The sequence below is a fragment of the Ambystoma mexicanum genome, chromosome 3p (genome assembly GCF_040938575.1).
Source record: "Ambystoma mexicanum isolate Mex_15411 chromosome 3p, UKY_AmexF1_1, whole genome shotgun sequence".
In the NCBI taxonomy this organism is placed as follows: domain Eukaryota; kingdom Metazoa; phylum Chordata; class Amphibia; order Caudata; family Ambystomatidae; genus Ambystoma; species Ambystoma mexicanum.
In genome coordinates this window covers 813,123,083-813,150,128 of record NC_090925.1, presented here as the reverse complement: position 1 = coordinate 813,150,128, position 27,046 = coordinate 813,123,083, and the positions used below count along the sequence as shown (strand labels likewise).

Genomic DNA, 27,046 nt, shown 5'->3' with positions numbered 1-27,046 from the left:
CCTTGTCTTGCATGCACTAGAAATGGTCTTTTTACTTACGGTGCCACCTTCAGACAGTTCCAATTTTGGGATTAGCATCCCCCGTCTTTGTTTTTTCTTTTTTCTTTTTTTCTTTTGTTTTGCAACATGTAAAAGCGCATTCTGTTGATTACTATTTTTATGGGGATTTGTGTTCTATCAATTTACTGAAAGCACTTTCCAAAGTGAATGTTATCATGTTTATTTTCATCAGCATATATTGTCAAATATAACCTATAACATGATTAGTTTATGATTTTGAAAAGCTCACAGAATAAATATTTACATAAATAACATATATGGCCTGAAAGACATCACAAAATCTCATACATTTTTTAAAACATTAAATAGCTAAATATGCAAAGGCCCATAATGATTATCTGAGCTGAACAATGAACCTTTATAAATTAGACACATTCTGATCAAAGTGAACAATGTAGGACATTCATTAACTGCAATAAGAGTAATGTAAATCAAATGGAAATGTACAGGACATATCGGTGCTGAGCAAAAGGGGGGAGAAGAGGCCAGTTTGGGGCAGAATCCTTCAGTATCATGGAGGTGTGGCCATTTCATGGACCCTTGCTTTTTCTCAGCCAATGTAGGCCTTTATACTTAAATGATGTCCCACAATGTGACCTCAGTCTGTTGTCGCATCCTGTGATGTAACACGTGTGTGAGATTTCTGAAGGCTGCGGTTCCCATAAGGTGGCTGGGGTCTTCCCTGCCATCGTTTCCTAACATGCTGATGGCCAGATGAGATCCTGTTGGGGACAGATGGTAGGCAGTGCACTATGGAATCCACATTTTACAGCAGTTCCGGAGAGGTGGAACATTTCACTAGAGAGGGAAGTCATTTTGCCATGTTATTCACAGGGCTCTCTCACTACACCTTTTTGGTGGGGAAGGGGGGGCAGGGAAAGCATTGAGAGATGGCGGGTACCAGCCCATTTGAGCAGGGAGTGGCCACAATCTCTGAGGTTATGGGGCTGTACTAGTTAGTGCAAACAATTACAATAATAAATATGACCATCAATAAATAATCACAGATACATTTCACATTCTATTTTATGGTCCATTGAAGAGCCATGACAGGAATGTTCTGAAGACTTTCCGCTCTTCTGGTGGTGGGTCCAGGCTGTCATAAATTAATTTGGGGTCTCTGGCAGGTGTGCCGGTTTCTTCTCATGCACAATGATCTGGGTCCTTCATTGTCGCAATGCATTTGCCCAGAGACTCACTCTCTAAAGGGATGGTTGCCCCTGGATGCCCTGGTTTCCTCTGTCAGTGCAGGTTGGAGGTGCCACAATATTGTCCGTTATCCAAAAGTGTCCCTTTTTAAACCATTCTTAACAGGCTCATGATGAAAATGGCTGTGACAATGAGGATCAGGCTGCAGGCAGGAAGATGGGCACTAGAGCTCACCCTGGACACACTCGGGAACTCTCGTTGGACCATGCTGGCAGCTGAGATATTGAGGGTCAGGGTTGTGTCCCCAATCTCTGGCACATATTGCTTGATCCAGTCCATGTAGGCGGTGACCTTGCTGTACACTCCTGGCCGGTTCGCCTGTGCACAGCCCTCCCCAAAGCTTGAGATTCCCACCAGCAGCCAGGCGCCGTCCTGTCTGCAGACCAGTGGCCCTCCGGAGTCGCCCTGAAAAACACAAGGATGCATGTATTATTTCCTCTGTGCTGTGCATCTTTTGCTGACCTGGTCCTCTCTCCTGCACACTACAACTATTGCCATAATGATAGATTAGAAATCACCTGCGAAGCATATCTCCAGCAACATGTGGTATCAACCCATTACTGCGCAGCAAACAATACAGAGGACAAACATTTTACAAGAGGCTATTGGTCACCATAAACCACAACCAGAGACTACCTTGGTGATCTCCTGCCATATAACCAAATATCCTGCCTAATCCTACTCTGCAACCCACCATAAACCACAACCAGTGACCCGGAAACCGGGCCCTTGAGATGCATAGTGCTAAGCCTAAGAATGATGACCATCTGAAAGAGCAAACATATCTTAGTCAGCTCCTAGCTGTGAACCTAGTGCCACTACCACGAAACAGGAGGATGACCACCACCAGCTCATCCAGATCCAGAATGTAATCCTGGAACAGCGGGCTCGTAAGAATAAACCACCCACTCCTGACACTCACCTCTCCTACCACTATGCTCAATTTCTACTTTACACCAGCACACAATAGAGTGCAGCTATACCCCTCGATCAATTTCGGCCTAGCTGCTCACCTACGAACAATACCCCATGAACACCTCAACATCCTGCTAGAATGCAGGCCTAATGCCACCTGAATGCAGTCTCAGAGACCAAGCACCTGAATGCACACATTCAACTGATCTCTCACTACCACCGCACCTAGTGTTAGGATGCAGCTACCATCAGGCAAATCACACTAGCTGCACACATATTGAGTGCACCCAAGCACCTTATAGTACCCTACTCTCCCGACTGACCTGGACTACGGTCCCCAAGGGCGTCCAACCCACAAGCACTTTCAGATCATACCAATGATATATAGAGCGCTATATAAATGCCCAATAACAATAACAAATAACAATAACTGTGATTGAAAGAGCCCATTAATATAGATATGTCTTCCTTCTAAGGAAGTTCGCTCATTCTCTGGCCTTCAACGACGCAAAGCTAGGGCATTACGTGGGGGCGGGGAAGGCACTTTTTCATTGACACATAGGATGAGGGAAAACTGTGCAAAACCCATTGAGGATTGTCGGTGGCTCTTGGCCGTCATTGCCCGGCTCCTTGTAGTGGGCAGATGAAATACATCAATGTTCCAAAATGAAAGAAAAGGCTTGTGAAGAATACCCCTGCATTTCTTAGTCAGGTGGAGTTTTAAGCATGCACCTACAAGCAATTCTTTTGTTGGTGATTAGATATACGCAATCTAGGGACAGCATATTAAACCAATGATTCTGGAACAAAAATGTCTTCCCCCAGGATAAAAGATTAAAGAAGATGTTGATTAACATGGGGTGTGAGGATGATGATTGGAAAACAAGACGCAAAAGAAGGGTTGCATGCCGGAACTGTCATGCGGGGCACTTTCTGTTGATCAGAGAGCTCCTCAGAGTAACTCACCTGGCAAGCATCCTTCCCCCCCTCGGCATATCCTGCACAGATCATGTCCTCCTTCACCAGGGTGCTGTTCACATCCAGTTTGTCGTTCCCGATGTGGTAGAGCTTGTCACATGTGCCGGCATCTATCAGAGGCAGTTTGAGCTTCTGCAGGATGCCTGGGGAGGGGAGCGACACTGCAATGTACAAAAGGGAATTTAAAAAAAAAGAAAATGTTGTATTCTCTTTTCTAAGCTCCTTTCCCAGCCTACCATCCTTGATTTCATTTTGCCTTAGTTCCACCTTTTGTTTACTTTCCCTCAGCAATCCCCTGCTCCTTCATTGCCTCTTCTATACTTCATACTTTCCCTCTCGCCCAAAATTGTAGACAAATATCAGACTTTCGTGAACCTCCCACCCAAATGCCCCAAAGCAAATTTCACTGAATTCATGCAGGTTTTTTATTTCTTTCTGAAAAGATAGCAGAAATATTTTCAAAGTTCTGTTTTCAGTGTTACTATAGATTTTTGTTGCATTTGACTGTAGTTGCTTTGTAGACATTTGTATTATTTGCCTATATTCAGTTTGATCTTTTCAATGTCATGGCAATATTACATTTTGAATGGTCTACTGGAGATTTACATTTTTATCTGGAATCTATGAATCTAAATGACGTCACTACGCCTTTAGTCGACAAACCATTCCGACATAAAGCTGGAGAAATCTTTACATGCCATTCTAGAGCCGAAAGGTACATCGCTTTTTAGGATACAGCATGGCTAGTCCAAACTCAGAACCTTGTGCCTAGTCCACAAAGGACTGCAACACACACATCGGTTTTGCCAATTAGCTTGCAATACTGGTAAGGTGTGATCGCAAGTGCGCATTTTATATCGGACTTGTTTATGCATTGTTTGAAATGTCTCAACACTATCAAATGTAGGTTTTCCGCCTGGATAAGCACTCCCAATTGTGGCTTGCAAGATGATGGAAGGGCAGCAACGATGTAAAGCGATTTGTTAAGGAAATCACTAGTTGGTCCAGAGGAGCAACTAGCATAAGATGACAGGCTTTTTGGATCTGTAGCCCACAACTTGCGCTCACTCATTTCCCTGGCTGCCATATTATATATGGTGTATTTAAGTGTTGAAGCATGCTTTGCGTGCTTGCCACAGCCCCCCCTACAACAATGGACCTTACCACCTCAAGCATTTGGACCAAGCTGCATATCAAAATGATGTCCTGTTTGGTGAGCCATGCCGGGTGTTAAAGGTCTTCCCCTTGATCGGGTATAACAGTTTGGGCGACTTGACATTACCACCAGTTATGGACCACCAAACATGGAGTTGTTGGTCATGATGCACAATATTCCGCTATTTCCCTTGACTCTTTTTTAAAATAATGTTTTAACCTATGCCCTCCTAGTATCTCGAAGCACCTAGGTCAAAACGGCTCTCATACAGATATGGTGAATGGCTATTCTACAAGCCACATGGCGTATCCGTCTTAGATGTACCATTACCTTCAGAAGAGATGAACCCCCAGCCTGTGACCGAGCAGATCATGCCGGTGGGGAACTGGACTGAGGCATCGGGGAGGCAGACGGGCAGGATGTAGTCTGTGAAGTTCACCGGGGTTTGCAGCTCCAGCAGTGCGACGTCTCCAGATGAGCCGTACTGTGAAGTGTAGCTGGGATGGACTTTGATCGTCTTCACTCCAGAGATCACGGCTTTGGGGCTACTGCCTGACAAGTGCAAGCTTCCAAGGGCAACTGAGGGTTTAGCGAGGCCCCTCCTGAAAAAGAACACAGACACAGTAAATCTCTGTTTTAGCCTACGTCATTAATGCAGAGACTGGGTTATGCAGAGTTGCTCTTAAAATGAAAACATATTCTCTAATAGTCTGTTACCTTCCATTTGTACCATATATGGTGATCCATTACTCCATAAATGTACCACAGCAGTCTTATATTGAGTCCTTTGCTCTTGTTCTCCACTCTCTTGTCTCCTATTGTGACTGCAGGAACACTTGTCCCCTGCAATCTTCAGCCTCTTGTACCATATTTACAAAGCTTTAAAGATGTTCATGTCTATATGACACCCTGTCCCACATTTCCTCCAGTATAGTTTCTGAAATTCTGGTGCTTGAAATCCTGTGCTACTGCTGTCGTTGCACCCCTTTGAGCTCTCCCAGACCCATCCTAAACCTTTTGGGGATCTAGCCTCCCAGGCCCACCCTTATGCTTCTGGAGATCTAGCCTCCAGAAAGAGACTCATTTTCCAGATGAGGCTTCAAGAACTAGAAAAACTACACCGGATCTGGTTATCAGGGCTGACTAGATTACCCCAGAACAGATCACCACTTCAGCTGTGGCCTCCATAGACGTCCACATGATATTAAATGTGGGGCTCAGATCTGCACACAATTCTCCACGTGTCACTGCACAAGGCATGGTATTCCTGATTAAACCTTAGTAATATGTGATGAGAATGGAAATTAATAACTTGGTACACTTCTGGGGTGCAAGCAACTCTGTGGGTGATGCTTTGGTGCAACCATTTTACTCCCATTATCTCATGTTGGAGTCCCAGCTCTAACTTCTTCTTCATTGAGAATAGTGGACTGCTTTTTAACCTCTATTTCTACCTCTACCTTTTTACTCTGTCTGCTATGACTTGTTGAAACAAGACCTGAAATTCCCAATCAGCCTATCAGGACAGACAACTGCAATCTGGAAGCAGGAAGCAGGTGGCCCTTCACAACAACTGATATAGAAAGAGTGGAGTTGCCAGACCTCAGTGTTCCAGTACAATAGTAGGAGGTGGGAATCTCCAAGCAACAAAGACCGGGGGAGGATTTAATGCATGGCCATTGTGTGACTCCCCGGAATCTAGTAGAGAATAGATTCAATGTCGTCCTTATTCATTAGTCACTTCTTATTCTGTGAAGCGTCTCAATTAGCAGCAAGTGAACTGTTCCTTTTATCTGCTGTGGAGGGAGCAATCTGAGCCTCTTCACTTAGTTTCTGATGGGAGAACGGTCAAGAATCAAATGATGCGAACCAACACAAACTCTATCCCCCATCCTCCCTCCAACACTCCCTACAGTGATGCTTAATAATGTAATTTTGTATAGTTATATGATACTCTTTAGTTTGAAGCATTTTCCCCCTTAGGGTAATGTTACCTTTGTAGGTCATCTTTATGTGGTGTGTTTTGTCTCTGGTTTCTGTCCCACTTATTTTATACACCCACATACACTGGCTCACCACTTGTTCTCATCTTTGTGCTATTGTGCTAACACCCTTTGGGGGGAAGTCCTCTGCCATCTGCAAACGTATTATTTTAAGTTAACTCTGTTCAGAATTGACATTACAGGACTTCATATTGAACCAGTGGTAGAAGCTATCACCTGTTAACTGCCAATGAGCCAGCCCAGCATAGTTTAATTTATACTTTTGTTTGCGTCGGAGGTCCAAGCAATGCCAGGTTATGGACACAGCCGGCTCACAATTAAGTCTTGCCTTATGGAGGGTTGGCACTTTCACCATAAGTTTTAGAGTTTGTGCAACAGTCCATGACAAAAGAAGCACTCCTCTTGGGGCTAACTAGAATCCGTATAAAGGATGTGTGCGGCAAAGCATATGAGACAGGAAGTCGAAGAATCACACAAGAAGAAACTCCTAATTTGAAAATGATCAACTTGAGAGGCACAGCTTCAACTCACTGATGAGGCCCGACTAGGCCGAAACACTTGTCTGGTGTTGCTGATTGTACTCTTGTTCAGAGGAGAATTGCCTAGCATTTCAGTTCTGGACTTCCCTTGAGGGTGGGACAAAGACTGATATGCAAATGGGTATTTCTCCTCTGAGAAGGGTACAGTGAGCTAAAAATGTGATTGTAGAACCTCCTGAGATGAATAAAATTCCATAGAACAGGGTATTTGACCCATGTTCATTTTCGATAGAGGGGCTCCCACACTCCTTTGTAACTTTATAAAGCTTGGGGTTTCACCCTACGTTACCTAGGGTAATCCAGATGTGGACCCCTTGCTCACTGTGCTTAGAGGGGCACAGCTTCACCTCAATGATGAGGCCCAACAAGGCCAAAAAAAATTTCTGGATTTGCTGATGGTACTCTTGTTCAGAGAATTGCCTAGAAGTTCAGTGCTGCGCTGCTCTTGTGGGTGGGACAAAGACTGATATGCAAATTGATTTTTTCTCTTCTGGGAAAGGTACAGTGAGCTAAAACCTGTTTGTAGAGCATCCTGAGTGGAAGAAATTCCATAGAACAGGGTATTTGAACCATGTTCGGTCTCAGTAGAGGGGCTCCCACACTCCTTTGTATAAAAGTGTGCCGCTAAGCTTATGAGACAGGAAGACGAAGAATCACACAAGAAGAAGCTCCTAATTTGAAAATGATCAACTCGACGTCGGACAAATAGAAGGAGGAAGGGGAACAAGAGGACATGCATTTAGGGACAGAAAATGCAGATACACATTTTGAAATGGTTTAGGGACGAGAGGCAGGAGATAGATCTTAATCACTGTGGACCTCATGAGAATGAACAAAACATGCTGCTTTATGTACCTCCAATGTTCAATATACCACCTACATATGACTTGGGATCACATGAAATATTTACAGCCTGGCATACAGATCAAAAGATCCATCCACCGCTTAATACAATTCTACAGGTAGGACATGCCACAGCAGGGGGTGGTAAATTAGAGGCGATTTTACAAAGTCGTTGATAGTTAATTTGCATGCCAGAGATCACACAGCATCTTGCACCAAATGTAAAAGCTTCACTTCAGAGGTTTATCTGTCCTTATTCATAATGTTCCAAAAGCTATATGGGCGATTTCTGCTCCTGGGCACTTACATTCTGACACAATGAGCGGCGCAGACCACCCATCGATCTGTTAGCAGGGTCCCTCCACAGACATGGCGGCCTGATAGGCGGATGCTGACTTGCCAGGGCCACTCCCCACTCCGGGCGTTCTGCCCACCCACAATCCGACTTTCAAATCTGGGTCTTCCACAGGCTGTAGAAAAGAAAATATGATTGAAATATTGAACATAATAGATTAAGAATATTCAGAATCCCCCATTCCAAGCAGCAATGGGAGGCATAGGTCTTAAAAGTTAATTAGCACCATGGGCAGCGGGAGCCAGACAATCAGGCATCTAAGAACGTGGGCTGACACTACCAGTGAAAGCTTGCGTTCCAAGCCGCCTAATGGCTGTCTCCTTCACCCGCCATCTTCCCCCGCCAACCATGTTTTTATTTTGTTCCTGCACCCCCTGCCCCATCCCACTTACCTGATGGCGCCGGTAGGGATCCGCCGCCGCAGCTCCTTTCCCCATGTGGCCGCCATGAAAATGGAAAAGGGAGCACTGCCTTCCAATTCTCTGGTGGCCATGTTGGTATAGTATTTTGTCTCTGAGAACGGGACGCTGCGAGGTGTTCCGTTCACGGAGAGAAAAGACTTTTTTAAAAACCATTTAGCACCCGTGTAGCGCACTACATCAGTGCTAATGGTGATATGCCCCTCTGTGGCTGGGCCCACCCTATGCGTAATGGAATGCCACCCTCATTAAGGGACTGTCGCTTAGCTCGGGCCCTTAACTTGGGTGGCAGGCTTTTACCCAGAGGATGGGCCCGCCACCTCGAGGCATTTCGCCTGGATATAAACTCATGCAACACTCTCTTAACTATATGTGGTGATTACAGACAATATCAACATAGCTTTCACAGTATCGGAAATAGTATTTACTGCCCAAAATGTACATTAACTAAAACCTTTTTGTGTTTTATGAGCGATGTAGTTGTCATAGCGTCATACAGTGCATATCTGGTCAGTCTGGGGTGACCGTGTGGAAGTAAAAATGTACATGGACCAATGACAAGTGATTTCCACACAAACTTGGATGTCCACACTGGTCAGATTAGAGAGCAGCTACATAGATGAAAAACCACAGCACTACTGTCCACTGCCAGATCCACTGTCAGGGAAGATGTTCCATGGGACGCTTGGCAGAATGGTGGCATTCTCCTTCGGATCTGACATTGGTTACGAAGAATGATAAGGTTTGCTAGCAAAATGACGCCAGGGCCTTCACACAGTAGAATTACCTTTTCAAGCTTTGGGCTTCTGTATCAGATACAAGATTACGTAAAGGAAATATATATGGCAACACATGCAAGATGGTGTCAGCTCCAGCTGAGTGTCACTTAGTCCTGAGGCTGCGCATAGTATTCCTCCACGGCAGACAGCACTGCTTGCTTGTGTGGATGGAAAGGGCCTAAACGGTCAACCACCCCATACACAGACGGATGCGGGGAGCCATCGGTTCATCCGTCCAAGTTGCTCCTGTGAAGTAACAACCAAAACAATAAACCAGTAAGGAGCCTGAGACCTTATGAACCACTAGCTATAGGGACAATAGCCTACAGCCTATTATCCCTTAGTGCAGAGAGCCCCACTGAGCTTCGATGAGGACTTAGAATGGGAGGTGAAGGGATGTGTTGGTATGTATAATGTCGGAGAAAAGCTTTATATGAGCTGGGGACACTTGACATGCAGAACTTGCAGGCCACCGCGTGGAGCATGCTCTGCTCCATTCCTGTGCAGGAACAACACTGTTGGTTTTGCCTGCAGCCCAGCACCGGCCAGTGGTTCTTACTGTACCTATGGCATTACTTGGGATAAATATTGTACTCTGGGTACCTAGAGTATCAAGAAAGAGGGGGCGTAGACTCATGTAATTGTTTAGTATATTGATGAGCTTTATAAGGGCAACAGAACTAACCTTGTAGATAGGTCTTGCTCTGTATTCATGAGCAAATATGAGAGTGGGGAGGGGTGTGCAAAGTTCAGAACAGTCAACTACACTTGCAAGCAGAACAGAATTGCATTTTGTTTTGGTGGCACTTGGTTCTTACTCTGGTCACTGGTCTAGATAGTTCCTATTGAGCCAGATAAATGGAATATGGCACAGAAAGCTGTAGTGGTCTGGGCAGGATAAAGCGGTTTCTTGATGTTTGGAAAGTCGGGATTCGAAGGTAGGTGTCTCCAATACAAATTATACTTGGCTTGCAGAAATGGTTGTGGAATAGGAGAAGAACGGGCTTGAGGAGTGGAGGGGCTAGCAGGCTATGCCAGCGTAGCTTCACTATCAGTTGCTCATGATAAAACATATATCTTAAGAGGCTAATTGGATTGTTGCAATGCTCATGGACTCTCAAAGGAGCATTTCTTCATGGGTAATGTATTGTTTTAGATGCTGGGACCCCTTCGCTAGTCTAGTTTGATTTCTAATCAGGTGCTTGTGAAGAAAAAGATCACGTCAGAGAACTGCAGAGAAGCGAGGGGTGGCGGGCTCTGGCTTCCACCTGGCCGGGCTCGGGTGCCATTAAGGACCAGCAATGGACTGATCTTGGCAGGCTTTTAGTTGCTTTGCCGGCTCCAAGACTAGGCCCATTTAAAGCCTCAAGTGAAGCTGTAGTGATACAGTATATACATAGCACAGCTCGACATCTAGGCACTGCCAACGTCACAGCTCAGTAACTGATTCTGTGAGTGACACTGGGCAGGTCACCACATCTCCAAGTGTTCCGAGTCAATGAGACGTACCTATCGCAACTCCTCCTTTATGGGAGAATTTTCGAATTCCATTGTTTTATTCACTTATTTTACAAAAAGAACATAACCACAGTAACGTATGGATCCTGCTGGTTTTTAAAGATTGCGAAGTGGATATGTTGTCAATACAAGAGTTGCCTTGTGCCCTGCATAGTGCCATCTTCTGGAGATAGTACTTACTCTCGTTCCGGTGCATATTAATGGCAGCAGTGGCGTCAGAGGTCATGGTGTCAAAGGTCGTGGAGCCAGAGGTTGGGCTGACATTAGACTTCACATTGTTGGTGCCTGAAGAAGAAGAATTATTATAATACATGGTGAACATTCACACCTGGAAAGCACAAGCCCATCAATGGTAAAGCCCAAACTACTAATAAGACTATCCTAAATACATCCAAAAATCTTTTAACATATCCTCAAAACTATGAGCCTTTAAAGAGAGCTACTGCAGTTTATTGCCGTATACCATGTACCTTGCACAGTTTCCATGGTCCGCAGGCGGAATAAATAGAACTAAAAAACTACCAGTAACAGTTGTACAAATAACCTTTTCGAAACTAATTACATTAAAAAAGATGATGTCATATTTTACCTGGAAAATGTAATTTATAAAAAAAGTTTGTAATTAGTTAAAATCTCACCATTGATAAAAACCTGAGATTTTAAACTATTATTAAAAATATATATCAATGTAACAAGCATGCAATATTTGCAGTAAAAAGTAAAGCCCATTAAAGCGAAGCCTGAAGGAAGGTAAATGTATCCCCCAGACCCAAAGTGATGCTACTTGTTAACCTCACCCTACTGACCCATGTTGTCTCTCCTATTAGCCATCACAGACCTGCATCACTGGTGTTATTATTGGGGTATTTATTAAGCGTGGACCTAGATTCGGGAAGCAACCGGGCGCTTTAAACTCATAGTGGAAGGATACAATGAGGGAAGCAGAGAAACAAGAGAGCGGGGGGGGCTAATAGCGGTGGGGCGGGGTGAACAATTTGACAGCAAGGGATCTACAAGCAGCCTGGGGAGGAAATGTTGGGGGGCAGATCACCCAGTCTCTGGTTGGGTAGGGAGTGGTGGTGTGTGGGCCTAGGTAGTAGGGAGGAGCCATGTTTTGAAGAAGGATGCTTGGACCACCTTCCTGAACTGTAGAAGCGAGGGGGTGAGTCTGTTGATGACGGGAAGAAGGTTCCAGATGATAAAAATGCAGCTGCACTTGCGGCTTTGAAGATTTCTTTAAAACCCTCATAACAATTGAAAGGGCACCAGAGTCTTAGCGAATGATTCTCTCCCTCCAAATTCCCACCTCCCCGTCATTCCAAGCAAATATATGCAACTGTGTGCAATGCAATTGAGATCAGTATCATCTACGTACTACACAATAATATGTCGTCCATCTGTGTTGGCCCCAGTCCATGCTCTCATTGGCACTTCTTCCAGTAACAACTGGATTGCATCCTGATTTATTATCACTAGGGCCTTTTGTAAAGCACTCAGCAAATGAATTGCTTCAAACACTTTCCTTCTGTCCAAAAATACACAAACACTAACACAATTAACAGAGAACCATGGTTATTTTTCTCAGTACATGTTGTGAACATGATTAGGACCGCCATAATTTATTGCGGGGAGGGGCATGATGATTGGAGCGATAAATTGATGGGAGCATAAATATTTCCTCAATGACAAATGGGAAAATAACTGACAGATAAATAAATGAGATAACCAATGGGTGGTTGACTGTACTCATTCACCATTGGGGGAATAATTACTGACATAATACCTGGGAAATGAGCAATTGCTGGCATAGGATAGATTTGATGGAATCATTCCCTTTGCATCATATGTCTTTGGGGTACCACTGGGCAACACTGGGCCAACAGCTTGACTTTTTCGGGTGAACAAAGAAACCGAACAGGTTTTATTTACACTGTCAAATTAGGAGAAAATCATTTTTTCCTTTGCTGCTTTTCTTTCTGCAAAATTAAATGTTAGGAAATATTTGTTGGATCTTTTTCCACTGAAATAAGTTTAGATGAAAAATCCCAGGTATGGATATTGGTAGTCTGCTTCTGGACTGAAGAGTCACTGCTGACAGGGAGGAGTTGGAGGCGAGACCCAGCAGAATTTGGTAACAAAGGTCACAATAGGAACATCAGCATTGAGGTCAGAGTACAGCCACGCAAGGCCACGTGTTACATAATGACATAGCTTCGCAGTGGAAGAGTTCAAGGAAGGCGCCATGTCCATCGAGCTCAACTTTCTTATAATTGCAGCCTATAGGCAATGATCTAATGATGATTCATTAAAAGAAAAACCTAATTGAAGCCTCTGCCCGGCTTGGATTTAAAAAAAGGCAGGCAAACAATACACTCTCTCTTTAAAAGTCATGAGGAAACCAATCATGCGTCAGCTTTTGCTGGTATTTCTAGCGTAGTCTATTCCATAGCATAAGCCATCCTTGAGGCCGGACACAGGTGCTCTCTTTAGTTTGGTTTTTGTTTTGGTTCCCTGCTAGTTCTTACTCCTGAAAGAAAACATTTGACCATTTATTGCAATTGTTGAGCTCTCAGCCGCCATTTTGTCAATAAAAAAAGTAAACGAGATATTTGAATTCAGGAGTTGCAGAAAGATAAATGTGAACTAGTGTTTAATGCAAACACTTCCGGTTGTTTATATATATAGTTTACGTATGAGCAGGCAAGGTTTCCGAGACAGGGTTCCGGGCGCGACTGACGAGTCACCCATCTTCCTCTTATTAAAGGAGACTGGTGCAGTCACCTGAAACTGTACATTAAGATTGGTGGCCGATCTATTACAAATGGCTGACTTGAGATCGGCCAAAATGTGCATGCACGATTGCAAGAACCGCTGAGTTCCCAATGCAGTGTCTGAAGGAAACTGGCCCGTAGGTGAACTATTGGTGTACCACATTTCTGCTTCAAATAGGTACTTGCAGAAGTTTGGCTGTAAAAGCAGCTTGACTCCAGCTGAATAGTTTGGTTTCCCATGAAAAGCCTATAGAGCAGGCCAGAGCGACATAAAAGCTGACTGCAATAGGGAAGTAAGTAAACAGTAGACTTAATTGAATGCCTGACTAAAGTGCATGTCTTCATGTAACGAAGAAATCGAGAGGAACAAATTAGCCATTTGTTCTCTATAATCAAAACTGGCTGCATTGAAAAGGGTGGTGAGGAAGGCACCAAAATGCCACTTTGACTGGAGCAGCTTAAATCCCTCTATAGGCCCTTGTGAGAGATGACTGAGGTGTGTTCCCTTAGGACAGGCATATGGAGAAACTTCAAGACTTCACAACTGTTAGGTGGTGGCCAGTAGGGCTGGTGTAAAGTCAGTTACAGCCCAGGCAAAGCAATGTGTGGCCAACTCTGGCCATCCCAACCGGCCTCCTAAAGGATCTTCATATATCAAACCTTTTTCAATTCTTCTAAATGCCAGTCTACCTCGGGGGACCAAGGTGAATGCCGACCTTGGGTGGCCTTGGTGGTTGTTACTTTTAGCAGCAGCGCTCAGCACAGGTTGTAGTTGGCAATGTATCAAATATTACGGGAAAAGGCGATTCTTGAAGCAAGTGTGAATCGAGGGGTCACTAAGTGGGGTCGAATGTGCAGCCACTGTCGGCAGCCTCCTAGTAGGGGAGAGCCACCAGGTTAGCTTAAAGGCGGCGTGTGGACCCAGAGGCTTCTGTTTACAAGTTACTGGTGTTTGGTTGTCCGGAGAGATCCTGTTTGAGTCAGTTGCAACAAGAACATCTGCATTAGAAGGTAGAGGTTGAAGCGACCCTAACAAGATGTAAATATTTACCTCATGTTATGAGCAAGGAGTCATAAGTAGCAGGAGAAGGGGCGTTGGGCCGGCTTTGTGGACAGGTTAACATTATTTAACCGGAGCATTGGTGTGGTATGCAATTAACTAACGTCAGGTGTGTTTGGTTTCAGAGGGCCCAAAGGGTCTGTGTCTTTTTGTGATCCTCCCACACAGAGAAAGTGATGTTCGATGAGGGGAGCCCATGCCTTGATGTGATTGTAGAAACACACTTGGAGGAAAGAACGATTGAAGAGGTGGCCCCAGGCAGGAGCACCACATCAACAGAGCCAGACACCTTCTTTCAGTGGAGTGTCACTGAACTGTTGAAGGACAATGTGCGGGAGACAGCAATAGCAACGATGGTAGGCCCACAAATGAATGACAAGAATAAGCATCGGAATGAGGACAAGATTGGGGTTAATGCAGAAGTTAGCGGATATTCTCAAATTACATGCATGGTCCCAAAAGTGAAAAGTTAGTGGCGTCCAGGGACGCAAGATGCATTGGCTTTGGTATAAGCTTCTTTCTCTGGGAGATATCCATGTCAAGGGTGGCAAGCATTGAGGCGGGGAGAGCACATCAGAGCAGCGACGGTTCACACAGGGTGCATGGGGAATGGCTACACTCTAGGTTTTTCAATGAAGATGTTTGTAATTGGAGCTGAACCTGTCAATGGTTTGCATGGTCAATTTGGGTTTAAAGTCAGGGCAAGGAGGGGCAATCGATGAGACAATGGCGCAAGGGCGTTTGAGGGTTGGACCACTGAGAACGCTGTATCCTCAGGCTGCTCGCTTGGGATGAGAAGAGAGACAGTGAAGAAAGGGGGGTGGGGACTTATGTTAGAGTGCTCAGTGTGTCTTGTGGTATGCACATTGTTTTAAATAATATTCTTATACATACAATCAATGTATGTTGATGCTGGAAAAATAAAAGTCTATAATAATATATTGGGCCTCATTACGGCTTTGGAGGCAGCCATGCCCTTAATAAGTCCATTAAATAATGGCATGGCTGCCTCCAAAATCGGGTCCGGGTTCCCTGAATGGGGAAATACTGGGTCATTCCGAGTATGGAGGGCCCGGTATTTCCTCCTTCATGGAACCCGGGCCCGGTCCTTCGCCATTCCCATTCGAGCCCTCATAGGGCTCAATGGGAATGGGGAGGGAGCTAACAACGGGCCCATTACGAACAGGCCCATTGTTAGCTCCCTGGTCCCCTCGCAGGACCCGCTATGGACATCTGGAAAGATAGATTTGCCGGGGGATAGAGGGTATTCAGGAGTGAACACGTTACTACCAGAACTATCGACAAAAGACCCACCCCATACATACAGCAAGGTTTTTACGTTCGTTGGTAAGGTACCCATTCATTAACCAAACGTACACTTTGGCCAATTGTTTTGGGGTTTGAGGTTCCATCCAGAGGTCCTTTGAAGCAGAGTTGAGCAATAAACTTGAAATCTGTACAGGCTTCATTTCTGATGCAATTGACAGTGTTAGCAGGATTGTGGGTTGTTTCTATGAGACCCCCCCTAAAGAATCTTTTAATTTCACCATTGCGGGTGGATCCTGAAAAGGTGGGTTTAGGAAATGTAGGCTGATAGTTAATCTCTCATACACTAATTGAAATTCAGTGAACGATTGGCTAGACAGTGTCGGCTGCAATGTAAGTTACATGTCATTTGATGAAAGATTAAGCCTAGTAAGTGGGTCTGGGAACAGGGCACTGCTGGCCCAAGCCAACATCAATAATGCCTTTAGGATGTTAGTCATAAAAAACCCTTGAGTTTTCATTTGTTGGGTTTTCAAACATAGGAAAGATTTATGTTGATAAATGCATGCCGATGGGATGCAGTGTATTCTGTGTGTATGTTGAGACATTTGGCTCACTTTTGAAGTGTGCGATAAATCATTTGTAGGGCAGAGAAGGCAAGACATACTATTTGGAGTATTTTCTATTAGTGGAGAAAGGGAAATGGATGTCTATTCCTCCTTCATAAAGAAATTCATGAGGGGCTGGTCATGACTTTGGCATCCAAGAAAAAACAGGGCCTGTTCACCTTAATCACTTAACTCTGAATTGAAATAAACACAGAGGGGGGCAAATCACAACAGAATAAAGTATAGACTTTTGTTGAATGCATTGTGAAAGACAAGACATCACTAAATGATATTCAGGCCTGTAGTAAGTGCAATGGCAGGGTGTCAGATGGATGGCATGTTGTGCATTTACATGAAGGGTTAAGAGGACCTTGGGATGTGGTTGCAGTTCTTGATAGAGTTCAATGGGGTACGATTGTAGCAGTACTCTTTGGTACCATACATTCAGGTTCGATTGTTTATGGACGTCTCTGGTTGGCATGGTTTCGTTGCATGCTTGGTGTAGAGCGGATTATTCTAGTGGAGTCAGGGATGGAGAAGAGGGAGGAGGATAGTTAAGTAAAGGTGAACTGGCCAAAAAGGGAAGGGATTTTGCTACAGACAGATGCCCCTGCAGATGTTTTCGGGGCTGGAACGAGTGGATCATGTGGACTAGGAGTACGTTAGTCATTTTCCCACCACTGTATTTTCTAATATCCTTCATACTGCACTACAAGATGCCTGATGTTTGCCTATTATGGAACTTAGAAAATATAGAGTAGGACTATAAGGTTAGACTGTCTACTGTGCTAGAAACATCCTATGACTCCAGATCTTAAGGCAGCCAGGCTCCCACGGTTAGAAGGCGGTTTAAGATAGCCAGTCTACTTTGTGCTTTGAGGATGACTTTGAGGGTAGCCGGTCTATAGTGCCTATAATAGCAAATGAGGGTAGTTTGTCTTCTTCACAGTGAGATCAAAAATAAGCTCCATCTGAGCTTAAAGTACTTATAAATGCACCACTTCGGTAGAGATCTACCGCAGGCACGGCTCTGTCTCCACACACTTTAGAATGCAGCTATGACTATGACAAATTTGGTCTAACAGGACACATAACGACTTCGCCCTTACACCAGACTTGCATCAACACCTCTGCCATTAGAATACAGCGTCGACCTATGCCACTTTTTCAGTCTAGCTGTGCACACATCGAGTCTCTCACATTAGCGCTCTGTCGTGACCTCCCTCAGCACCCATCCACATGCTTGCCCTTGCGTTGCATGAAGGAGCCTAGCCAGCCCACCTAATGCCTAAACTTGCCCAAATGCACACATGCAATGTAGGCCTTTCTGAGAATCTTCCCATTACTGGACTTCGGTCCCCGAGGGCGCTCCTACTACAACACACGTTGAGGCCATACAAATGAGAAAAGGTGCTATATAAATGACGACAATACAATACAATGTAATACAATACATGTCAGACTCACCGACATGTAATGGGCACAGCTCAGATGCTATTGGCCTACCAGAAGAGTCTAACCTCTTGGAAATTGTTCTTCCGTACCCATAGTCTAACGGGTAAGTAGTTAGAAGTTGATCGAGATCTGTATGTGTGGGACAGTGACTGACATCCCAGGCCAGGTGTACATGGTGGCCAGATCTGTGTTTAGATCAGACTGTTTCTGAACGGAAGGGGAAATGGGGCAACTAGATGCACTTTTTGAATATTAACAAGGCATCAGATACATGTCGACTCTATTGCACACATCAGCAAAGGCTTGCAATGAGACTGCCTGCAAGGCACAGCAGGCATCAATTCACACTGGGGCATACACTTGAATACCCTCTCCCTTCGTACCACATATTGAGGACCCATCTGTGGTGCAGGCACGCGCTGATGGTCCACTATGTGAATGGTTACGGCTTGCCTTGGGCCGATGGCAGTGTATTGTGACCATATGAGTGGTTGAAAGCCATTGATATATCTCCCCATGAGTCACAAAGAAGAGGGTGAGGAACCCCCACTTTCAGCCTCTTCCACTTTGCGCTCAGCCACTACGATTTGGAATTGCAAGCCTCAGTATTGAATCAGTGCGATGTGAAGCCTGCGTCAGGTGGCAGTCCTTGCAAATGCTAAATCCTTTTATACCTCTAGCCCTCTTTTCCTTTAATGTACTAATTTCTGTCGTCTGGGCAACAAACATGGTGTGCCTTATGAAAAAAATAAAGAAGAAAAAGGAATAACAGAAACTCTGCTTATAGGGTGCTCTCATTTCTGTTGGAGGGTGCGTTCACCGGATTTGCAATAGTATTTATTAGAAAAATGTCCCTTTTGCTTTGGCTGAATATGTTAAAAAATATTGAGTGGAAGCTGAATGCTATCACTAACTATACTACTTAGCACACCAGATGCCACTACCTACTGTCCCTAAACGCTCACAGCTAACTGGACCCACCCACTTATTACAGATGTAATGATCGCATACACGTGCGCACCCAGCCCAGGGGCGGGGACTAATAAATCTCGCGACAGGATCCAGGGGTTTTAGGACGTTGCCTAGTTGGCAGGAGTTATGGTGTATCACGCAGCACGTCTCTGCTTTACACAGCATTTGGTATGCCTGCTGGCCGGACTCCAGGCCCAGTCATGCCGTAAGAGAGGAAGTGCCTCACAGTATCTGCAGAGAGCTGCAGCGTGCAGTTGCCAGATTTGGAATAATGATTGCAGGCAATTTAGAAGAGCTGGGGAGAGTCCTTTCCATGTAAGGCGTGCACTTGAAATGTATTCTATTGTGACTAAAATGCCAGTAGGTCGATTCTGCTGACTTGAAAATAAGCCACACAAATGAAGTCCCAGTAGTTTCAATATCTCTCCAGAGCACCGAGATCACTTCATGAGATCATAACGGACATTCTAGCCTTTATGTATTTATTTTATATTGCATCCCCCCTCCCCCGCATGCTTCCGCTGTAATTGGGAATTTGCAGGCATGATGTCACTCCCTTGAATTATGGAAATAATTGAAGAGCGTCTCATTATTTCTGTAAATTATGGTTTTTGCAACCATTAATGCATGACCAATAACAAAAGACGTGCTGAGCGCATGCTAACCTTTGCACTAGTGCACATTTTCCGTAAAGTGCTCTGCTAAAGTGTTTTGTCAGGGTTCTTACCCTTGCACCACTCAGGAGATGCGTTCATTTGAGCAGAGGCCTTTCTCTCACCTTTTGGCCCTCTTAACCATTAAACATAATTAACCCAGGCCAATGTTTGATGTGATATTTCTCTCTATGTGCATGTTATTTGGTGTCTCCAAGGTAATGTGCCTATTTAATGCTGAAAGCTATGGGGAAGAACGGCAACGGCCAGACTCTTGGCCTCCCATCACAATTATGCCGACTCAAAACCCCACCTTTCCAAGCAAAGCCACGAGATTCCAAAAAAGAAAAGTCACTAGTCACTCCAGATGTAAAAAGCACCTTACCCAGGATGAGGATGAGGAAGAGAAGTGCTCCCATCAGTGAGGTGGGTCCCATTGTCTGGCTCAGTGGTGGCAGCTGTCAAGTGTATCCACTTTGTTCTGTTTGCACCAGGACTGTCTGCTTGTCTCGGGGTATCCGGGGTTGTCTTCCTGGCTGTGCTGTGAAGACTGTTCCACTTGTCTCTGCTGCCCAAGCTTGCCCTCTTGTCTCCGCTGCCAGTGTTTCTGCCTGGAGTGAAAACACATTGCTTCTTATATTGTCCTCCCAGAGGGGAAGTCAGAGAAAAGATCACAGATGGCGTAATTCTAAAGTATTCACCCATTGTGCTAATCCCAGAACCAGGCTCTTCAAAAATGTGGACTGACCAGTTCCAGGGATTTCAGAGAAGGTTGCCTCCCTGCATCCCCTCCCACACTGAACGTGCCACGTTGCTTTCCTCGATGCACACGTGATGATGTTGGCTGCGATTGTGTGGCTGCAGGGCTGGAAGCTGGTAAAGTTTCAACAGGTACCATATCTTGTGAGCGATCTGCAGACTGTCCCGCTGTGACGTCAGTGTCCGCATGTGACTCACAGCTCCTGGCAATGGAGAACGCCAAGAGCTTAAGGATCAGGAGTGAGGCAGGTAGAACATGACTGGCGGATGAATCTGATTAGGTAATGCTTGTTGTGAACTACTAGTACTTGCATTTACTCACGGGACGAGGCATCAGTATGGTACAGTGCACAATCACAACACAGGAATCATAGTGTGTCAAAGTAGACTATGTGCTTGGTGCTGGCATTTGCATTGTTACACTAACATTGTGCAGGTAGTAAAAGTAATGTCACATACCCCATGAATGACTGCCATTCGTACAATTACAGGAAGTGACATCACCTAACTGTTATACCTGAAAATTTCAGAAATGTTGACACCACACAGATTTTGCAGCGTGGACTGGTTGGAGTTGTGCAACTTGGGAGTAGCTTACATGGGTTGACGGGTGAAGGTAACATTTCATAGAGCAGCATTTTGACAGTTGTGCCTTAGGTCTGGTAAGGAGCCCCATTCTAATGGTCAGGGACATTATTGTTCCAAACCTCCTGGGGTTCCCTCCCCTTAGCTGTGGATGACGGATGCACAAAGTGCAATTTCAGATTCATATTATATCTGCAATTTTATGGCTCCTGACATTCAGGACAAACCAAGAGTGGGAATGCTTTAGGGGGAACCATGATATATGCACTGACAATCTTTGATTCCTATTGTCAGTGAGTGGATATACTTTACTGACTGACAGTTTGAGTGAGTAGGAGTTTTTGATGAAAATTCAGTGTTTGGTGGTGGCAAAGAGAGGACCCACACCCCTTACCCCATGGGCCATACTGTGAGTTATGGGCCACGAAGAGTGAGCTCAGGGGAGATTGGGTCTGACCAGGACCCCTGCATCTTAGGAGCCCTATAATTTAATGGTATTACCCAATTTTATCAAATTAAATTGTTTGAATGGTACATCTGGCCAAATTCTGCCAGTACCATTCGATCGATTAAATTCGATTAAATTGGGTAATCAATAACGAACATGGGGAGCGAAGGTTGCGGGGGTGTCCCCTATTCCCCATGTTAGGTATTGATGGCCATGGAGTGTTGCAGGGGCGTCCCACACTTCCTGAGGATTGGAGGCAGGTGACGTAAAAAATATGGAAAAAAAAGAGAAAAGGGGTCCCTGCAGCATCGGATGCGACCAAAGTTAGAGGGACGGAACTGACACCGCAGGGTCAGGAGAGGTAGCTGACGTGCAAGAAGTAAGTTGGTAGGAGGGGGCGGGGGATCTATTATTTGCAGGATTTGGCTGTGGTAAAATTGAATTCGCTGCAAACCTGACTACGGTCAATTCCGCCCGAACAATTATGCCACAGCCAAATCACACAGATCCAATTTAATGGACATTTCTATTAACTGCTTGGAGTTGGAGTGCACTTACCATCTAGCCCTATTTTTTTACATCTCAACTCAAAATTCCATACCTGTACGTGGCGGGCAGTGGTATTCAAGTTCATGCATGATGTTGAGGAAAGAAAATGCCTATTTCACTCAAGGTATTGAGCAACTAGATCTTTACCTTCAGGTTCCAGAAGCTCTGGTGCTTTTGCTGTGCTTCTCTCCTGATGTCCAACAGATTGGTATCATTTGCGATCCTGTGATAACAAAAAGGGGGGTGCACTTAACCAAGTCAAAAAGGAAGATCTTCTTTGAATCATTCTGGAGTCGTCCGATGCCTAGATCCTAGAGTCATGCATGGTTAGTTCTGGGAGATCATTCAAAACCATCGTGAAGTCTGTGTACAGTGTGACGATTCACAATTTGTCATCACCTTTCCCGAAGGGGGAGCCCTTTTCCATGAGGCTAGGGAGGTGCTCTCGCTACGCAATGGTCACCCTAGGGGTGGTTTCATGTGGGAGGACCTCATGGGGAGGGACCCCGGATAAGGACAATCACCTGGGATTCAACCAATTGAATGTGGTTCACATTCCCTAGCCCTCTCTAATGTCCAGAGCAACGACATTGAAAGTAAACCTATTTATTGTTGTAACATATGACCTAAAGGTAAAAGTACTAGGACGAGGAAGAACATAGTAGACATACAGATCATTGACTATGATAACTCCGGTACAAGGTGGCCCCAAGGAGGCATGAGGATTAAGTCAGTAACAAAAAACGACTTGTGCAATCCACATTGGTGGAATGGGATACAATGTAAAAAAAAGAACAAAGGACTAGAAGATGTGTCAAGCCTGGCTGCAGACCCGAACTGAGCCATAAGAAGAAGAACAGCAGTGGTAAGAACAGCAGTATCCAGTCTTGTTGGGGAAAGCAGCTGGGGTATGAAATTTCCAACGCTGAAGATTCAAACACAGACCAGCCACTGGGGAGATTAGAGAGCGGCATGATGATGCCGAAGAAGTTCCATGCCCGCTGAGTGGAGGCAGACCGAATCCCTAACCAGCAAGACGCTGCAAAGCCACAAGTGCACAGGAGAGAAGCCAATGGAGCCAGAGAAGTGTGGCCCGGTCCCAAGAAGTCCCGGTAACATACCACAGCCCCAGAAGAGTCAAGGGGAGGTACGCAAGAACCAGAGAGGACCCAGGGGTTGGGGCAGAGTCGAAGATGACTTTTCATCTGCCCAATAATAAGGAAGACATTAATGGGCATGAGGAGAGAAGGTTTGGGACCCTGAAGAGAAGAACATGGGATTCAGAGGAAATCTTCCTCATCACATTGTGGAGACACATCCCACTGACCTCCACAGAAGTGTCTGGGACCCCAACAAAGAGAAAGCAAGCATCAGAGGAAAACTTCCTCAGCGCAGTGCTAATGAGGAAACCACTGGCCACCAGAGAAGGGTCTGGGACCTGAGCAGTGAGACATTTCTTTTCAATTTATTTTTAATTATGGTTGGTTTATTTCAAACATTTCATATCAATCAACTGTTTATCCATCTCATTAAAATCAATCAATTCCAAGAAGATAATCACATCAGGTACATTAGCAAAGATTCATACAAGAACCAATGATTCTCGTCTCAATAGAACAAGGTAGGATTCTTACACAACTTCTCAGATAGATGCACATAATTTACACTTAATAAAAAAAAGAAAATTAAAAAATCAATCCCATTCTGTTTATGATTTCCTCATTTGCCTTTGCAGGACCTCTGTCATTTGCTTATTATTAGACAACATCAACACGTCTTCCATATATTTAATTGCCCCTATAATGGCTGATTTATTGCCACCAATTAGAAAGGTATTCCACCATTCCAATTGTGTTATAGAGTTGGAGCCTGTTATAATCTCATGGAAATATGTCTTCTTCAATTCCTTTAATGCTTCACAATCAATAGCTAGATGTTCAAGAGATTCAGTCATGGGAACCTGGCCACAAAACCGACAATTTGAAGGGAAACCACCCAACATGCTTCTCTGGCTCAATGCTTCTCGAGTAGGTAGAATATTTAATCTTAACCTAAGGAATAGATTTCGGTACCAAGGGCAAGGAAATTTACTCAAGTACGATGGAAGCTTGTTCCCCCTCTACCTTCCAAACCCAAGTTTAATACAAGTTCATATTTAGATCTTTTGGGGATAGTATCAATCCAATCTTGGCAGCCAGGCTCCTGAAGAGGACATCTTCGGTAAGACCCAGGTCTCCCAACCATGACATACATTCAGCCTTCCAATGGTCAAGCAGATCTCTCCCTCAACTATATACGCCTTTAAGTATATCAAAAGGCGGGGGAGCCTCCTAGTCAATACATTTCCCATAAAATGCCAGTATCTTCCATTTAATCCTTGATTGCATTGATTGAAGTCCTAATTCGAATCTCACCAGTGCAGTTGGGATGGGTCTGGCCAGGCAAAGCACTCTTTTCCACAAATAACCCTCAATGGCCGCCCAAAAGGCTTTGGGCCATCTAAGGAAAGACTCTGCACCGTATATCAAGATTGGCACCACCTTCTTTTTAAAGAAGGTTCAAACAGGTACCAACAAAAACGTGACCAATCCTTTGTGCAACATATGCCCCTGTGCAGTAAGGCTTTTACATTTGAGCCTGATGTTTTGCATCCATTGTTTTTCAGTATGGCTTCGATTCAGGGTCACACATAAATAGGTCACAGTATCTACACAATCAAGGGAAACCTTGTCTATCCTCCATTTAAAACCCAGCTTGTTTTCTCCTTTTATATTACCAAATCAAAATGTTCATCTTTTTCACATTAATGCTAAAACCATTCCACTCAAAGTATTTTGTCAACTCATTTAATCTCCGCTGCAGACCAATTTGTATCTGATCTAGGATCACAATGTCATCAGCATAGAGAACCCTGGGAGTAGGCTAGCCATAGAGCTTTGGGGGAAAAGCCCGAATAGGGGCCTGTCCTTCAATGTCGGCCAGGAAAAGATTGAACAAGGCGGGACTAAGGAGCAGCCTTGTTTCAGCCCCTTTGATGTTTGGATTTCTTCCAAGATGTGGCCCTGAGTAGAAAGACGAACTCGCATATTCGTTTTTGAATATAGGGTCATAATTGCATCCACCAAGTCCCTCGGACATCCCCAGCATAGCAGCTTGACCCACAATCTTTCCGTGCCGACACTATCAAGGGCCTGCTCAAGGTCAATGAAGGCCTCATATAGTTTAGAAATTGTCTGCATGATTTTGGTCTTTAATATGTTCAGCAGGAAAAGGTTGAGACTTGTCCCCACTCCCCTGACAAAGCCAGTTTGTCTCGAGTGCAACCGCCTGGCCTTTCTGGCCCATGTTAGTAGATGGCAAAGTAGGAGGGAGGCAAATAGTTTTCCTATGGTGTATTGAAGGACAACGTGGCGATAATTTGCAGGGTCTTCCCTACCACCTCTTTTGAACACTGTGATAATGAGTGCCGACTTCTAGGATTTGGGCACTTCCTTACAAACTACAATTTGTCTAAACAACAAAAAGCAGAACTCTGACCGGATTCTGCTTTAAGATGTTATCATTGGGACCATCGGAGCCGGCGGCACTAGATTAATTTAGTTTGCTGATCAGGCAGCTTATATCTTCCCTATCAAATGCAATGCTCCATTTAGGCTTGGAAACATTTGACTTGGACGATTGAATTTTGGCCTTCAAAGCCAGGGACAACTCTAATAATCTCGGGTCAGTAGGATCGCACTCCTTATCGGGCCCCTTGGAAAAAAGAGACGAGAAATGCTCACTCCAACTGAGTTTGGACATTGCAGGACATAAAGTGGCCAGCTGGTGAAAATCACTGTTATTTAGCATGGCCCAAGGGTCTCTACTATTTTTTTTGCCACTACCTGAATACACATGGCCTTGGAAGATAGTAACCAATTCCGATATTGTTGATTCCTTTTCCTTATTAAATGAAGACTTTCAGGCATATTCAGCTTTTGCCGTTTTCGCGGATCCCCCAGTAAACTTTCCTTTATTCAACCAGTTCTTTATTGTAGTAATGTACCCTCATGACCTCGGAACTAGTTCCTTTGGAACGGGTACATTTAAATTGCTGGAGCAGGACTTCATAACCCAGAAACATCCCGTGACCTGTGACAGTTGCCTAAAACCCTCTACTACTGTTATCACATCTCTTGGCCGTATATAAAGCCTATTCCCAGCCTGATTTACCTGGATGATCACACCTTCCATTTCAGGCCTCACCAACCCTCCCACCTTCCATGTAATTTTCAGGAGGTGATGGTCACTATTTCCCATTGGACAGACCTCCAAGGAAGCAACCCATCTAGAGACATTAACTTAAACAAAGTAGTAATCTAAACACGAACGTTGGACACCTCTAGACCATGCAAAATTAGCAGGTATGTCACTCCTAGTTTGGCCGTTTAGCATATCATAATTGCACGAGGGCGTAATCTCTCTCACCCCATCAAAACAATTGAAACTAAGGTCTCAACAAATGAAGAAATGGGGATTCATCTCTTAAATAGATCCTGTATATCCAGGTAGCAATCAAATTGATGAAAGAGGCGCTATTCACTGTAGCAGGATTTGAGTATAGATTAAAAATAAACAAACAGAACTTTTGTAGCCCACCCACTCTTTCCCAGCTCAATGAAACTAGCTTAGCATATGGGTTTAAATGTACAATTTCCACCACTTTCAGGCCACAACACATCTTTATCAAGGAGAGGAGAACCGAGGAAGGCCGACCCAAAAGATGGTTCTTCGCCAGCTAACAGCAAACCTTGAATCCATTACAAATAGGGGCGCTGTAGAGCCAGTTCTCTTGGAGACAAATTACAACACTATTTTTTTTAAATCCGACCCGTCTGTATGGAGCAGATGTTCATGTCCCCTTGTATTCCAGGAGCACCATTGGAACTGCACCCCATTTTGTTGTTCTGGCTGTTAATTCTTAGAGGAATGTGCCAAAGTCCCACCAACCATGACCAATCTTGACAATTACTTTCCATTAGTTTCTGTTCGGTGTCAAGCTTTATAGGTCTTTTGTCATTCATTGTAACAAGCCATAGTAATTTTAAAAGACGGCAGATCAATATCCCTAGGAGGCTTTCTCTGCTTTTATACCTCGGGTGGTGTG

At 44.6% G+C, this 27,046-nt stretch overlaps 1 protein-coding gene across 1 annotated transcript; it reads right to left on the bottom strand.

Moving 5' to 3' along the window:
- Nucleotides 1-204: 204 nt before the first annotated feature.
- LOC138580923 (serine protease 27-like) lies at nt 205-20,202 on the bottom strand. Its single transcript, XM_069651856.1, has 6 exons — nt 19,945-20,202; nt 10,955-11,059; nt 8,011-8,173; nt 4,649-4,920; nt 3,151-3,323; nt 205-1,674 (listed from the first exon to the last, which is right to left on the bottom strand). Exons 1-6 carry the CDS (start codon nt 19,994-19,996, stop codon nt 1,357-1,359), a joined length of 1,083 nt encoding a protein of 360 aa, XP_069507957.1. The 5' UTR covers nt 19,997-20,202; the 3' UTR covers nt 205-1,356.
- Nucleotides 20,203-27,046: the final 6,844 nt, after the last annotated feature.